The sequence below is a fragment of the Engraulis encrasicolus genome, chromosome 10, assembly GCF_034702125.1.
Source record: "Engraulis encrasicolus isolate BLACKSEA-1 chromosome 10, IST_EnEncr_1.0, whole genome shotgun sequence".
Classification (NCBI taxonomy): domain Eukaryota; kingdom Metazoa; phylum Chordata; class Actinopteri; order Clupeiformes; family Engraulidae; genus Engraulis; species Engraulis encrasicolus.
This window is the reverse complement of record NC_085866.1, coordinates 21,268,862-21,286,353: the sequence shown is the minus strand read 5'-3', so window position 1 is coordinate 21,286,353 and position 17,492 is coordinate 21,268,862. Positions and strand designations below refer to the sequence as shown.

Here is a 17,492-nt window from a genome sequence, read left to right as displayed (position 1 = left end):
CAGTAGCATACAGTGCCGTATAGTAAAGTACAGTAGAGTAGAGTATAATACAGTAGAGTATAGTACAGTACAGCACAGTACAGTGGCATACAGTACGGTACAGTTCAGTAGCATACAGTATGGTGCAGTACAGTAAAGTTAGGTAGCATACAACAGTACGGTGCAGTATAGTAAAGTAAAAGTACAGTAGCATATAGTACGGTGCAGTACAGTACAGTACAGTGTGGTATATCACATTACAGTACAGTACAGTACCGTACAGTACAGTACAGTACAGTACAGTACAGTACAGTACAGTACAGTACAGTACAGTATAGCAGAGTACACTACGCCACAGTACAGTACAGTAGGCCTATAGTCTTGATGACTTGTAGGCTACTTTGACAGCTGTATCCCTCCAAAGCCAATGGCATTTCCACATGCTGTTGTTTAAAGTTTTTGAAAGACTTGAGTGTGTGAGAGAGGGAAGGCAGGCAGATATGTTTTAAACAAAGGACCACACGCACAAATAAAAAATAACAAGCAATCAATAAATTAAGTGGTTAGGTAGCCAACATGTCATCTAAGTTTAAGCACAAAGTAGACCAGAAAACCATTTTGCTAATACATGCAATACATAAAGTATTTGTCAATATACTGTATGGTGTATTGCACATTGATTATTCATAATTTCCCAAGCATAAAGGCCCCTATCACTCCATTGTACACTTAGGACTTGAGATATACATATCTGAACACAAATCAATATATATTTTATTTTGTAATGACCTTATAGAGGTAGATAATCCAAGCTGACACATGATATGTACATGTATTATTCACTTGATTGATATGAAAATTGAGCATTTCACTTGGGCTCCTAGGCTTAAATCATTGAGGGGGTCCTAAGGAAGCATTGTGCAAAGTTTCACGCTTTTGTCAGCTCCGTAACAGTAGTGCCCTTTTTGTCCCATAACCGATTCCAATAATATGTATTGTGGCCATCTAGGAAAATGGACGGCCATCTTGGATTTCAAGTGGCCTGCATGCCTTTTCAAAAGAAGTGTGTCTAAGGAGTATCTATGACAATTCCAGTGCTTGTACCACCATTTGAACAGTTGTTTCAGTTGCTAATTCATATCTGCATGGCGGCCATCTTGGAAAATGGCCGCCATTTTGTTTTTTCACCTGGATAGCGGCCTTTTCTAAAAGAGTAGGGTCTGAAGCACCTCTGATCCAAATTTGATGCTTGTATCACCAAGTGAAAGATTGTTTGAGGTATTTGCTGCACTACTAAGCCACTGTGTAGACAACAGTCACTATATTAGCTACACCTTGGATAAAGGCACATCTTGAAATAGAGCTGTGCTATTTTAGTCAAGTCAAGTCATTGTTTTTTATAGCACATTTTGAAGAGCAACAGAGCTGTGTGAAGAGGTACGGTGGACTTTGAACCTGAAACTTTCTGATATTAAGGCCACCCCCCTAACCATCAGGCCATAGCTGCCCACCTCTCCCATCTAGCGTGCCCCACATACCTCTGCTTCAGCCGCCATCACTACAACCGTTTGCACTGAGTTCAACTAGAGATGACTGATAAGGCAGAATCGAGTCATGGGGGTACCATACTTTTCCGGGACCAAGACATGGTGTTATAAATTTGCTTTTTGCTGGCAATGACCAAGTCATAGTGCATTACTAAAGGCCCAGTGTTGTGTTATAGTAGTGTAGTGCTACGGTAGATACCTTTTCAATGACTATTACAGTTTTCCACTGGTGGAACGGTGTGCATTATGGGGCTACGATTTGCCTAAAAATGTCTTCCCCCGTGCTGTGTGAAGGTGAAAGTAATTGGATCTCTTTCATTTCGACTCGTTTCGCCATCTCTACAGGGAGTCAGCTCTCAGGTTTCTTACATCTTCTTTTAATCCTTGATCAGCACAGGTGTTTATCAGAATATTGGTTTACTTGCTTAAGCAACCCCGGCTTCCTTGAAAGGTGCCATACATGTCTAAGTCATTATTATTATTGTTATTGTTATTGTTATTATTATTATTAATGTGTGTTGCTCTGTTGTTCACCATCAACTCAGACAGTGTGACAGGAATGGCGAGAAACATTTAGACCCATCTTTAACAAAAGACTGGAGAGATGATTAACGTTGGGGCTGGTGTTCTAATGCAATGGCACTTTGAGGCCCACATAGACAAATACCAGGTTTTATCTGGAAGCCATCTCACAAGAATGAGGAAAGTCGACAGCATACGGTATTTTCAGTGAACAGGTTAGACTAATGTTAGTGCCAGTGTGGGTTGGCACTTGGCTACTATAAACAGTGGCACATCAGTGACCAGTGCCTACAAAAACACACTGAGCTGATGTGGAAGACACTTATTTGGGAGAAGAGACAACCACTATCACCTGCATTCTGCAGACACTAGGTAAGCCAGCCTAAAAACTCCACTGATTTTTGTAATTGCGCAGCATCATTCCAACATACAGTACTTACTTAAAGGACCAGTTCTACTAATTTCAATATGCTGTTGTATTGCTCACGATACCCTTGACTTGTCAGTACCCATGATGCTGAATTTTTTGGCTCAGTCCTTTCCGAGATATGAGCTATTCTAATGGGGACAGATTTTGTTTACATTTAAAAAAAATCTATAGGCCTACTCCAAATATTACCAAAAGGTATCAATGTCTGCTATTTGTCTGCTGATGTTGCATAACCTTTTGGATGTTATTGGGAATAAATCAAGATGTTTTTTTCTCAGGTACTGACAAGTCCAGGATAGTGTGAGCATTACAACCGCATGTTGAAATTGGCTGAATTTATACTTAAAGGGCAATTCCGGCCAGTTTGGATTCATATCCCATCTTGGGTGGACCCAGGGAAAAGGATGAAAGGGGAAACCGCGAGAAATTTTCATGCGTGCTGCGCAAAGTTGTTCAATTGCGCTGTTTTCGGTTAAACCCTGGCCCGTCGGGCACATATTTGACCTGTTTTAAAGCTCCTAGCGTGCATTAAAACCCTTTTGAACGCTTTGGCCGTGGTGTGTGGGTCCATACAAGTCGATCTAGTGGTTCACAGTTCCATTAGGTAGCATAGGTACGATACAACAGGAGTTTTCAAAAGTGGCGCACCTACCTCTTTCAGCTTCCGCCTTCCAACTACGTCCGCAAAATGGTTCGCCAAAGTGATACTTCATAGTAATCCATTTTATTTTTGTCCACCAAAGACGAGCCACAAGAAACATATTCACACGTTTTCATGTCCTGCGTTGTTATTGTCTCGCAGATTCACTTCTCTGTCACTGAACGCAGTTTAGTGACGTCACGGTGTCACATGACCAGAGGCGATTCTTGGGTCTGTTGGGGCCCCAAGCGGAAATTCAGTGGGGGCCCCCCACCGCAGCAGAAATTCCCAAAATGTCGTTTTTCGTCACATAAATAATTCACCTAAAAATGATAATAGTATTTTTTTGCCCCATGTTGCAAATATGTGAAATTTTGCACCATTTCAATAAATCTAGAACAAATTGTGAACAGATTTTTTTTATTATTATTATTTCACACGTTATAAAAAGTGAAGTTAGAAGAAGTTACTAATAAATGAGTGACATTATTTTCATAAATAAACAACAAATTGTGATTTGCATTTTTCAAGTTGCTTCAAGCTTCTGTTCATTTTAACAGAGAGTGCAAGGTCATTGTCAATTCACTTAAAAACAACAATAACAACAAATACAAAAAAAACTTTAAACTGAGTAATGAAAAAGTGCAGTTAGAAATAAGTAACAAGTAGATGAGTGTCATCATCATTTTTGTAAAATGAACAAATTGTGATTTGCATTTCTCAAGTTGCTTCAAGTTTCTGTTCATTTTAACAGACAGTGCAAGGTAATTGTCAATTCGCTTAAAATAACAATAATAGCAAATACAAAAACCCCTTTAAACTGAGTAATAAAAAGTGCAATAAGAATAAGTTACAAACTTCAGGTTTGCTTAAAGTTTCTGTTAATTTCAACAGAGTGCAAGGTAATTGTCAATTCACTTAAAAAAAAGACAATAACAACAACAAAAAACCCTTTAAAGAGGGTTATAAAAAGTGAGGTTAGAATAAGTTGCAATAGATAGTCATCATTTTCATAAATCAACAACAAATTGTGATTTGCATTTCTCACATTGCTTCAAGTTTCTGTTCATTGTGCAAAGTCATTGTCAATTCACTTACAAAAGAAACAAAAACCCCTTTCAACTGAGTGTTTAAATGTTTGGCCAGAGGTTCTCAACCTTTTTTTAAACAAATACCCCCTTGCCCTCATTGTAAGCTTGCAAACAGCCCCTTGACCTTATTATAAGTCCACTAATGCCCCCCTTAGTATTAAGAAAATAGAATAGACTATTGTGCAACCATTGGCAACTGAGTACCCCACCCTCCACCTGTCTCCTCAATGCCCTGTAGAGTCCCTTTGAGAAACACAAGTGATGTCTTCACATTATCTGTTTCAGGGCCTTAGCCTGTGCAAATGCGGTAACCATGTCCTCAAGGTCCAATGACCTTCGCACCCTGTGTTCAATGGAGATCATTGCTAGACCTGAAAGTCTATCTTGTGACATGGTTGATCGGAGATATGTCTTGATTAACTTGAGAGATGAAAAGCTTCTCTCTCCAGAAGCTACTGTTACTGGTAGGGTTAAGAGGAGGCGAAGGGCGATGCTCAGGTTTGCATACAGATCCAGAAGATCTTCCCTATAAATGTAATCCAGCATCTCTCTTGGAGAAGATACATCATCTGGAAATGCATGGTATGCAGCCCTGACCTCCAGGAGTAGATCTTCAGCATCAAGGTCATTGACATTTCGCTCTAGTGTCCTACACTTCTCTCCAAGTGTTGCATTCTGAATTGCTTTCTGAATGTCTTCTTTTGAGAAAATGAATCCATAAAGGTCGTACACCTTCTCCAGTTTGCTGAATCGATCATTCAGACTAGTAAGGGCTGTGTCCACTAGAGATAGAAAGAATTCTCTCTTGAAGTGTTCTTCAGGAGAAGACTGGGTCTCTTCCTGGCCCTCATATGAGAACTGTTTAGTGGTTTTCTTCTTTCGTTTTGCAGGAAAGGTCCTCTCAATGTCCAGTGCCTCCGCCATTTCCCTGCCATCCGTTTCAGATGCATGGAGGCCATTTTCCCTGAAGTTTTCAAGATATTGTCTGACTGAGGCGGTTTCTCTTTTTAGGGTTTCCAGAGAAACACTGGGGCTCTGTACCAGCTTGCTAATGCGGTTTATCTGGTACAGTATGTTGTACCAAATAACAGTACACAGCACAAACCGCCATGTCAGCAGCTCCTTTTTAATGCTGGTTGCGGTGGACAGTGTCACGGTGTCTTTTTTTGCAACAGAGTGGGCTTCCAGGGCAGACAACGCATTCACAACTTCTGGCAAGAAATAACGAACCACTTTTACGCTGTCAATCCTTGCTTCCCACCTGGTTGTTGAGAGTGATTTTACTGTCAACTGTGTGACATGCTGCTCCAAAACTGCCCAGTGTTGAACAGATGAGCTGAAGAGGTTATACAATCTTTGCAGTACACCAAAATATGAAATAGAGGTGACTGAAGACTGTGCAGCGTCAGACACAACAAGATTAAGGGTGTGGCTGCTGCACGGCACACACAATGCCTTGTCATTGATCTGCAAAATCCTGGCCTGAACGCCTTGCTTGTGGCCCATCATATTACTGCCGTTGTCATAACTCTGACCACGGCAGTTCGCAATATCCAGGTTCAAGTGGTCCAACTTTCCCAAGAGTGTTTCACTAAGACCTTTGCCGGTGGTGTCCTCCACGTCAATGAATCCGACGAAGTGCTCCGTTATTGATGCACCAACTGATGGCTCACAGTTAACCACTCTTAATACAACAGATAGTTGCTCTGTGTGGCTTTTGTCTGGAGTACAATCCATGATGATTGAAAAGTACTTTGCTTTTTTCACCCTCTTCACAATTTCTTCCAGTATTTTCTCCCCAAGAAGAGAAATTATTTCGTTTTGTATTGTGGAACTAAGGTAGTGCACTTTGGTTTCCTTGTTTTGAATTCTGCGCAGATGTTCAATCATGACTGGATCGAACATTGCCATCAATTCAATTTGGGATAGGAAATTTCCATTTTGAGGATCATAAAGCACATTTGTGTGTCCCCTCAAAGCCAGGTTTCTTTCAGCCAGGTGACAAATTATGGCTATCACTCGGGATACAACACCTCGCCAGTGCTGCACTTCAAGATGTAAAAGGTCCTGGTTGGTCTGATCAATTGTCGTTTTGCTTTTGAGCCTTCTCTGGAGCTCATGCCAACTTCTCATGTTGGTGATGTGGGTTTTTGAATGCTCATGCTCCTTCAAATGGCCAGTTAAGTTTCTCCAGTTTCTAAACCCTTGTTTGCTAAGTGCATTGTCCTGCTTTCCAAAGAGTTTACAAGAAAAACAGAACACTGCGTCTGCACTAACAGAGTATACAAGCCATGTCCTATGAATTTTTTCCCCATTTTTCATCACCATGTTGTAACTGTCTTTGGTGAACCTCCGTGGACCCTTGTCTGCATTTTGAGGGAAAAGCATGTCTTTTACCTGTATGGGTCCTTTTTTGACTACATCACACTTTTGACTAGGGCTGAGAACATCTGGCCATTGTGCGGGGTCATCTGAGATAATTAAACCTTTTGAAGAGGGTGGCACGTCGTCATCTTCATGATGTTCACTCAAGGAGGGCGATGACGGTATCCTGGTGAACCAGTAGCCAGCCCCCGCCCTGGGCGTCAACACATAACTTCTGGTTCACCAGGAAAGGATGACGGAGCTGAAATGACAAAAAGTGTTTTAATATCATAAAGTAGTTTAATTACATAGGATCACCTGGCTGTTAAGACACAACATTATACATTGTTTGTTACCAGAATGACAATGACCAAGTTGTAGTGCATTATTAAAGGCCCTGTGTTATGTTATGTCATAGTAGTGTAGTATTGTGGTAGTTAACTTTTTAATGACTACTACAGCGTTCTACTGGTGGAACAGTGTGCATTATGGGGCTATAGGTTATGGTGCATTTAAACATTTTTAGAGATTTGTAGAACTTACTGATATCAGAAGTACCACTTGAAAAGGCTGTCTGATCTGTCTGTGGTATTAGTACATCCTGGTCAGGACTGGCAGGGGCAGGGCTATCTGTTATTCTGCTGGAGGCAAGTGTTGACTGTGCAATGGAGGTAGATGCACTGGAGAATGTGGAGACGGACGGCCTGCTGGCCGATGACACGCTGAGGGATGATGCTGACTGCCTGGGTTCAGCTGAAAATAGTACATTAAAAGAAGAGGAAAAAAACAGAAACTTGGCATTAAACCTTTACATGTATGTACATTCAGATCTGAAGAAGACTGTTGAGGTCGAAACATTATCCTGCCATGAAAAAATAAAACACAACAAAAAGGATCCTAAATGTGCAGACTTCTCACTCTGAAAACTACAGTTACTTTGTCCTGCACCTTTCCCTGGGATGTGCAAAATCCTCTCCTTCAACTGTACATTAGAACTTGACATAAAATGTAAATGTGCTGTACTAGTTATACTCACAGTCATCAGCTGGCAAACATGAGACATCATCACATTGAACCTCTTCACTTGGCACTGACTGCTGAGAGGAAGATGGCCCATGTTGAGCTGAAAATACACAATTATTAACAGGAAAAAAATCAGAAACTTGGCATTAGACCTTTACATGTATGTACAATAGACCTTGACATAAAATGTAAATGTACTGTACTAGTTATACTCACAGTCATCAGCTGGCAAAGATGAGACATCATCACATTGAACCTCTTCACTTGGCACTGACTGCTGAGCAGAAGATGGCCCGGGTTGAGCTGAAAATACACAATTATAAAAAGAAAAAGAAAAATTGACATTAGACTTTGACATTTATGTACAAGACTATGACATTAGATGTAATGTACTGTACTCACAGCCATCAGTTGGCAAGGAGGACACCTCATCGCATTGGCTGTCTTTACTAGGCACCGCTGGTGTTAAAAACTTCAGCAATGACCCTAAATAAATGTATATGGGAAATAATGGATGATTAGTAGGCTATGAATCACATGACATATCCATTACATTTTAAATATTTCCACATTATTTTAACAATTCTTTAAAAACACAGTTTCAGCAAAGCAAAAAAAGTTAAAATGTCACTGGTTGGGTGGTAAAAATACTTGGTTTATGCCTAGATAGAAAACTTAAAATACAGTAGCCGCTAAAACAACAACAAAAACGCCAGAATAGTAGCCTGCCAGTTTGCTGATATTAGCTTTCATCTCCACTCCCAGTTTATACATTTGTAGTTCAGCCCTTTCCACAGTGAGTGTTTTTTTAAGTGCGTTGTAATTTGCCAAATTTAAAAGCAATACATGGATTACGTCTTCTGGTCTGAAAGTATTCGAGTGTCATCTTCAACTTTTAGCTGCCGCCTGCGTTCTGCTTCCAGCCTCGTAATGACGGTAGTCGGTGGTCTATAACAGCTTGCGCCCGAGACTGACCATTCGTGACATGATGACACAGTGCGACCATGTGTGGGGTCGTGGAGCCAAACTAACTTTGCAAGTTAAAACAAACAGCTGTATGACTGTACAGTCATTTTAAACAACGTGAAAAGTATGGCCATTTTAACGCAGGTGAAACTAGGTTAGCTAGCACCATGGACAGCAGCACAGCACAACATTCGTTGTTATTTTGACATACCTCTGTCTTGCTTTTTCCTCTCCTCGGCGTCTTTTTTCTTCTTTTTTTTCTCACTACCGGAAGGATAACTCCTCTTCATGTTCGCATAGCTGTCATTTGGTTTGCCAATGTGTGCATGGAACGCAGAGACAGACAACTTCCAGACACGCAGACCGCGGCTTCCGACTAGTCCGGCCACGCGGACGTGCAAGTAAATGACCGTAGCTCGACGCTAGAGTTTTTCGCCACCTAGCGGATCGGGGGCCCCAAGCAGCTGCCTGCCCTGCCTGGTGACAAGATGCGCCTCTGCACATGACTCCTGGAAGGAATAATTCTTTATCTGTAACAAATATTCTGGTTCGAAAAAGATAACCATGGCCACCAAACTCTTCAATTGAACTACCCCAACGGAGGATCCATCTCAAAATATCAAACAGTATATTACGACAGCGCCTCTCTTTCTCGCTTCTGTATAATAACTGGATGAGCGAATGGCGTTCCTTCCAGGAGTCATGTGACACCGTGATGTCACTAAACTGCGTTCAGTGACAGAGAAGTGAATCTGCGAGACAATAACAACTCAGGACATGAAAACGTGTGAATATGTTTCTTGTGGCTCGTCTTTGGTGGACAAAAATAAAATGGATTACTATGAAGTATCACTTTGGCGAACCATTTTGCGGACGTAGTTGGAAGGCGGAAGCTGAAAGAGGTAGGTGCGCCACTTTTGAAAACTCCTGTTGTATCGTACCTATGCTACCTAATGGAACTGTGAACCACTAGATCGACTTGTATGGACCCACACACCACGGCCAAAGCGTTCAAAAGGGTTTTAATGCACGCTAGGAGCTTTAAAACAGGTCAAATATGTGCCCGACGGGCCAGGGTTTAACCGAAAACAGCGCAATTGAACAACTTTGCTCAGCACGCATGAAAATTTCTCGCGGTTTCCCCTTTCATCCTTTTCCCTGGGTCCACCCAAGATGGGATATGAATCCAAACTGGCCGGAATTGCCCTTTAAATACTGTAGAATAGTGAATTAAGAGGGTTTTTTTTTTTTTTTTACAAAGGTTGAATGAGCTTAAACATTGTATACTTTTAAATGTATCTTTTGTGACTAATTTTAATAATTTAATAATAATTTTGGCATTATATTGATATTATATCTGTCTTCTCTCTCTCTCTCTCTCTCTCTCTCTCTCTCTCTCTCTCTGTGTGTGTGTGTGTGTGTGTGCGTGCGTGCGTGCGTGCGCGCGCGCGTGTGTTCAGATGCCTGTCTCAACCATGAAGGTAACTGTAAGTGCTCTGCTGCTCCTGTTGTGTGGCCTGGCTGTGCTGGCGGACCACACTGAAGTGGCAGCTACAAAATCCCCCATTGAAACCAACCAGGCTGACATACACGCAGTGCTGAGAGAGATGAGTGGCCTCCTAGCAGAGACCAGAGCAGAGCTTAGGTGTGCCAAGTCTAAACTGGAGGGCATGGAAACTAGGCTGGCAGCTAGTGAGGATAAGGCCGAGGGTTTGGAGAAGACAGTAGAGGAACAGAGAGCTGTAATCCAGAAGCTGCAAGAGAAACAGAAGGAGCAAGAAGGGGTCGTGGAAGCAGTGGAAGCAAGGGTGAGCACAAAACTGAAGAAGACAGTAGAGGAGCTGGAAGCAGTGGAAGGAAAGATGAACACGACAGGGATTCAGGTAGAGGAACTTAGGAGGGCACAGGCGGCAGAGAGAGTGTCCTTCTCTGCCTCACTTAATATATCTGGTAACATTGGACCCCTACATCCAACACCAATCCTGGTCTACAAACACGTCATCACTAACATTGGCAACCACTACAACAAAAACACAGGTAGGCTTCCTGGGTCTTTGTCGGTGTGGGTATTAGGGGTGGGCGATATAGCAAAAATGTTGTATCACGATTTTTTAACATGAAATCACAATTTCGATTTTTTATCACGATCTTCCATCCAAAAAAATAAAAACAACAAAAAATAACTTTCATATACTTGCAATTTGTAATTTGCAGTCAATAAAATATTAACACACTGATGATACTCTCATAAAGTGTACAATTGGAATACAATAATGTAAAGAATAAAGTGAAGACAACAACACAAGTGAGAAAACGTCACTCTGATACTGATAATAAACATCCTCACTGCAAGACGATCTATACGATTTCTCCACTTTGACAGATTCGAGACGATCTTTTACTCAATATCGCGATTCACGATATAATATCGTCATATTGCCCACCCCTAGTGGGTATGTTCATGAACTGACTGATAAAAACATTAAAGCAGAACTGAGAAATTATTTAAGTTGTTCCTACAATAATGCTTTCATTATGCAAACATTTCTCTTTAGATTTGATGAAATTCAAAGAATTTGTATGACATGATGTTTGGGAAAGAACATTTCATTTCCACTAGACACCCCCCAAAAATGGAGAAAAAATAGTAAAAACCTTAGGCTTCCTAATTATACTTCCTAATCAAGGTATTCTCTCTCACACACTTACTTTCACAGGCATCTTCACAGCTCCAGTCAGAGGGGTCTACCACTTTCTTGTATTTGCTTATGGGGTTGGTGGCAGCCACGCCACTGGGGTATTCCTACATAAAAATGGAGACCCCATCGTCATCGCATACAGTCATCAGACAGGTGGCAGCATAAGTCCATCAAACGGGGCGTCCCTGCTGCTGGAGGTTGGAGATGTGGTGTCATGACACAGAGGCAGGAAACAAGATTAGAAGTCATTCAGGTTGTTTAATTTCAAAACTTGAACAAAGGCAGATGGAATGAAACAGAAACTTGACGTCATCACACAGGAGATCAAAACATAGGCAGTCCAACTGAAAAGTTCCTCTCTGGTAAGATAAAGTCGTCCAACAGAAAAGATCCAATAATGAATGTCCAACATAAAAGTCTGTACAACCTGGGACGAAGCAGGAAACAAGGAGTCAAGGAGCTGGGCGTCCAGGAACAAGGAGCTTGGATTAGCAAGAAGAAGTGGTCCGAGGCCTGTAGCGTGTGTCTCCGTTGAAGAGGTCAGAGGGAGAGTGCAGAGTGAGAGGGGTTTATAAAGGGCTATGGGGAATAGGCTACAGGTGTTGATGAGAGGCAGATTGGTGATTGGATGATTGGGAAATGGGGTTGGATAATTGGGCAATCAGTAAACAGGGGAGTTAGATTGAGAGATTGTAGGAGTAGAATGACAGGGGGGCGTGGCTGGCTGGGAACCTGGTGGGAGCGTGACAGTACCCCCCCCTTCAGGAGCCGCTTCCCGTGAGGAGGAGACTCGGCGTCGCGGTCGTCCACGACTGCGAGGGGCTGGTCGACAGGGATGGGTGCGATGGAACTCGGCAAGGAGGTCCGGGTCCAGGATATCAGCACGGCGCACCCAGGATCGGTCTTCTGGACCGTAACCTTCCCAATCGACCAGGTATTCCAACCGACCCCCGCGACGCCGAGAGTCCAGGATGTCGTGGATGGCATAGACAGGACCCTCATCCAGGAGAAGCGGCAAAGGGGGATCGACAGCGGCACCAGGCTCTGTGGAAGAAGGAGAGAGAGATGAGTGAAAGGGTTTCAGAAGAGAGACATGGAATGTGGGGTGTATTCTGTAGTTTGCTGGGAGCTGGAGACGGTAGGTAACTTGGTTGATCCGGTGAGTTATAGTGAAGGGGCCAATGTATCGAGGACTCAGTTTCTTGCTCGGGAGGCGCATTCTGATGTCTCGTGTGGACAGCCAGACCTTCTGGCCGATTTCATATTCAGGTGCAGATGATCGTCTGGCATTGGCATGGCGACTGTGACGAGCAATGGCTCTTTGCAGATGGTGGTGTGCTTCACCCCAGACCTTCTCGCTTTCTCGATACCACTTGTCAACAGCAGGCACATCAGAGGATTCACCAGTCCATGGGAACAGTGGTGGTTGACGTCCCAGAAAGCACTGGAATGGTGTCAGGCCCGTGGATGGTTGACGGAGAGAATTTTGAGCATACTCTGCCCAGGGTAAGAATTGACTCCAGGTATCTTGGTGACGGTGACAGTAAGTGCGAAGAAATCGGCTGATCTCCTGAATTTTCCGTTCGGTCTGGCCATTCGTTTGCGGGTGATAGCCTGATGTTAGACTCACGGACACCCCCATCAGACGGAGAAAGGCTCGCCAGAAGCGGGAGATGAATTGGGGCCCTCGGTCGGATACTACATCCTCAGGAAGGCCAAAGTTTCTGAACACATGGGTGAAAAGAGCCTCCGCGGTCTCAGCTGCTGTAGGGAGGCCCCTGAGAGGGATGAGTTTGCAGGCCTTGGAAAATCTGTCAACCACCACAAGGATGCAGGTGTTGCTGTTGGATAGTGGGAGGTCTGTGACAAAGTCGACACCGAGATGTGACCAAGGTCGTTGTGGCACAGGTAAGGGTACCAATTTTCCTGCAGGAAGGTGGCGAGGAGATTTTGTCATGGCACAGTCGACACATCCTGCTGCGAATCTACGAACTTGTTGAGCCATCCCGGGCCACCAGTAGTGTTCCTGGAGAAGCAAAAGGGTGGCATTGGCTCCGGGGTGTCCTGTTCCAGGAGAGCAGTGTGCTGACGTGATGAGTGGGATTCTGAACCGACGGGGAACGTAGGCCAGACCTGTAGGGGTATTTGCTGGTGCTGGGTCGGATGCTCTGGCCGCAGACATCTGCTCATCCAGGGACCAAAGTATGGGACTCACGATGGTGTCAGCTGGCAGGATGGGTTCAGGTTGATCCGTGGACTCTTCGGAATGATGGAGTCTTGATAATGCATCTGCCCGGGGATTGCGTGAACCAGGTCTGTAGGTGATGGTGAAGTCGAAGCGAGTGAAAAAGAGGGCCCATCTGGCTTGGCGTGGGTTGAGTCGTCTTGCTTCCTTGAGGTACTGGAGATTCTTGTGGTCAGTAAGGACTGAGAATGGTTGCTTCGATCCTTCCAGCCAGTGCCTCCACTCTTCCAGGGCAAGCTTGATGGCAAGTAGCTCCCGATTTCCTATATCATAATTGCGCTCTGCTGGGCTGAACTTCTTTGAAAAGTAAGCACAGGGATGCAGGCGTGGAGGATCACCTTGGTGCTGAGAGAGAACTGCGCCGACCCCAGTGGTGGATGCATCCACTTCAACAATGAATTTCTTCTCTGGGTTTGGGTGGCGGAGGATCGGTGCAGATGCGAAGGCCTTCTTCAGCTTCTGAAAAGCCTCTGATGCTTCAGGGTTCCAGGAGAGATTCTTGGGCTTGTTACGGAGCAGAGAAGTCAGGGGTGCTGAGATCTGACTGAAGCCATGGATGAAGCGCCTGTAAAAGTTGGCAAAGCCGAGGAAGCGTTGGAGTTCCTTTACAGTGTGAGGAACCTCCCAGGAGAGCACTGCGTTCACCTTCCCCTCATCCATGCTGACTCCATTGCTGCTGATGTTATAGCCCAGGAACTGGACTGAGGTTTGGTGGAAGAGGCACTTCTCAGACTTCAGGAAGAGCTGGAACTCTCTCAGCTTCGCCAGGACTAAGGAGACATGCTTGACGTGATCTGTGAAATTGGAGGAGTATATAAGGATATCGTCAATGAAAACAATCACAAACAGGTTGAGATATTCTCTGAAGATTTCATTCATAAATCCCTGGAACACTGAGGGTGCATTTGCCAAACCGTAGGGCATCACCAGGTATTCGTAATGCCCAGTGGGGGTGACGAAAGCGGTCTTCCATTCGTCACCTTGGCGGATGCGGACTAAATTGTAGGCACTTCTCAGATCCAGCTTTGAGAACATCTTGGCACCGCGTAGCTGTTCAAGAGCTGCTGGGACAAGAGGTAGGGGGTATCTGTACTTCACCGTGATCTTGTTCAGTGCTCGGTAATCCATACAGGGTCTAAGACCTCCATCCTTCTTGGTAATGAAAAAGAATGAAGAAGCTGCAGGTGATTTTGAATGGCGTATGTAACCTTGTTGTAGAGCTTCCTCAATGTAGGTCTTCATTGCCTCCAGCTCGGGGATGGAGAGTGGGTAGACGGCGCCTCGCGGTACGGGCTGATCAGGTAGCAAGTCTATTGCGCAGTCCCAGGGTCTGTGTGGTGGAAGGTGAGCTGCACGGCGAGGACAGAAAACGTCGCTGAAGGCGGTGTATTCTGGTGGAACAACTGCAGGACGACTCTGCTCAGGGCTCTCAATGGAGGTTGCATTGATGAACACAGCTGGTGCCGGTTGACAGGGACGAGGAAGCTCGGGAAAACAGTTAGGATGGCAGTCATCTCCCCATTGGAGGATTTCACCAGTGGACCAGGAAATCACGGGGGCATGTTGCATGAGCCATGGGCGTCCTAGAATCACATCAACTGTGGAGTCCTCCAGAATGAAAAAGGTTAATTTCTCCACATGCAGACATCCAACACGCATCAATAGGGTATTAGTGTGATATTGGACCCGCTTACGGGCTAGGGGCTTACCCACTATTGAGTGGACGTTGAGGGGGGTAGCGCAGCGGGTCCTCGGGAGCTGGAGACGTTGGACGAGCGACCCTGAAATGAAGTTCCCGGCAGACCCTGAATCAAGTAGAGCAAAAACTGGATGGGTGAACACAGCATGTGAAAGTTCAATTTCAAGGAGCAATGGCTTGTAGTGCACTGCAGGAATACTCACTGTACCCACCATGGTTCTTGGTGGGCGAGTTGGACATTGGGTGATGTAGTGATTGGAAGCCCCACAGTACAAACATAGACCGCTGGTTAGGCGTCTGCGGCGCTCTGTAGGAGTGAGTCGTAAGGTGTCTACCTGCATGGGCTCTGCCACTGTACTTGGATCATTCATTTGGGTAACTGACGCTGAGGTTTGGCGAAAATCTTTGAAGCAGCACTCTCGGCGATTGGCTACTCGAATGGCGAGTTGAATGAACCTCTCCAGGCCAATTGCATCGTCATAGGGGGACAACTGGAGGCGGAGAGAGGGCTCCAGCCCTTGTCGGAAGACGGTGAGAAGTGCTGGCTCGTTCCACCCACTGACAGCAGCAAGGGTTCGGAATTGGATGGCATATTCCGAGACCGACTTCTTCCCTTGCCTTAATGCATGCAGCTTTGCTTGGGTGGCGGAGTCTCCCTCTGGCAGGTCAAATACTTCCTTGAAATGAGCCACAAAGTTGTCAACCGATGCTACTGTGGGGCCATCTTGTCTCCAGATGCTTTCAGCCCATTGCAAAGCACGACCCGAGAGCAGAGAGATGATGTAAGCCACCTTGGCTCGTTCAGTTGGAAATCTGCGTGGCTGCATCTCCCAGGCCAATGAACATTGCAACAGGAACCCCTTGCACGCCTCCGGAGTCCCCGAATATGGTGCTGGATTAACCACCATGTTTCCTGGATTCATCAATGGAGGATTTGCTGGAGCTGGAGGCGGAGCCGGAGCCGGAACTCCTGCAGCGGTGGCCAAAGTAACAGGATTGGAGAGAGTTTGGCGGGCATTGTCCACCATTCCTTGGAAAGGGTCCATGTTTTGATCTCTTAATGGTTGAGGCTCCATTGCCTGCTCTGACCTTCTGTCATGACACAGAGGCAGGAAACAAGATTAGAAGTCATTCAGGTTGTTTAATTTCAAAACTTGAACAAAGGCAGATGGAATGAAACAGAAACTTGACGTCATCACACAGGAGATCAAAACATAGGCAGTCCAACTGAAAAGTTCCTCTCTGGTAAGATAAAGTCGTCCAACAGAAAAGATCCAATAATGAATGTCCAACATAAAAGTCTGTACAACCTGGGACGAAGCAGGAAACAAGGAGTCAAGGAGCTGGGCGTCCAGGAACAAGGAGCTTGGATTAGCAAGAAGAAGTGGTCCGAGGCCTGTAGCGTGTGTCTCCGTTGAAGAGGTCAGAGGGAGAGTGCAGAGTGAGAGGGGTTTATAAAGGGCTATGGGGAATAGGCTACAGGTGTTGATGAGAGGCAGATTGGTGATTGGATGATTGGGAAATGGGGTTGGATAATTGGGCAATCAGTAAACAGGGGAGTTAGATTGAGAGATTGTAGGAGTAGAATGACAGGGGGGCGTGGCTGGCTGGGAACCTGGTGGGAGCGTGAGATGTGGTGTACGTGAAGCTGTGGCATGGGGCATGGGTATACGACAGCGGTAATCACCACACCACCTTCTCTGGCCACCTGCTCTTCCCCATGTGAAGGCCCAGAGCTAGCCCTGAGGGGGAACACAACACTGCTGTTGGTAAATAGGCCTAGTCATATTGTTCAGTCTAAAAAACCTAGATGATATGATAGGATATTTGGGATTGAACTGTCAAGGGTCTGTATTTTGTTGGTACGCAGTCTTGAAAGAACATCCGTAGATAACACTACTGTACAGTCATGTAGATAGCAGCTGCCTGTGAGAAAGTGATCATGGCTAAAAGTGCTCAGATTTCCAAGCGGATTGAATAAATTGTATTTCATACATCATCATTTTCAATATTACTTGTAATTTGCCTCAGAGTATCACTCCCATGCTTTGTTGTAAGAGTAAGAACTGTGCACTGGGATAAAGACATACATGAATAAATAAATAATCGTCAGCTCCGTTGTATTCTCACCACTCAAATCTGGTCAATAATGTAGCATAATTGCTTGATATCCTGACATAGGCCTATGTAACTACCATATCTGTACCATGAACTGAGGTGTGGGGTAACTTTCTGTTCTATATTTGTTCTATGTCCTCTGTCATCATATCCACATATTTCTTTTATT

General features: G+C 44.6%; 1 protein-coding gene across 1 annotated transcript; it reads left to right on the top strand.

Annotated features, from left to right (window-relative positions):
• Window positions 1-2,341: 2,341 nt before the first annotated feature.
• On the top strand, window positions 2,342-11,479 carry LOC134457412 (uncharacterized). Its single transcript, XM_063209428.1, has 3 exons — window positions 2,342-2,420; window positions 10,023-10,599; window positions 11,280-11,479. Exons 2-3 carry the CDS (start codon window positions 10,023-10,025, stop codon window positions 11,477-11,479), a joined length of 777 nt encoding a protein of 258 aa, XP_063065498.1. The 5' UTR covers window positions 2,342-2,420.
• The last annotated feature ends 6,013 nt before the right edge of the window (window positions 11,480-17,492 follow it).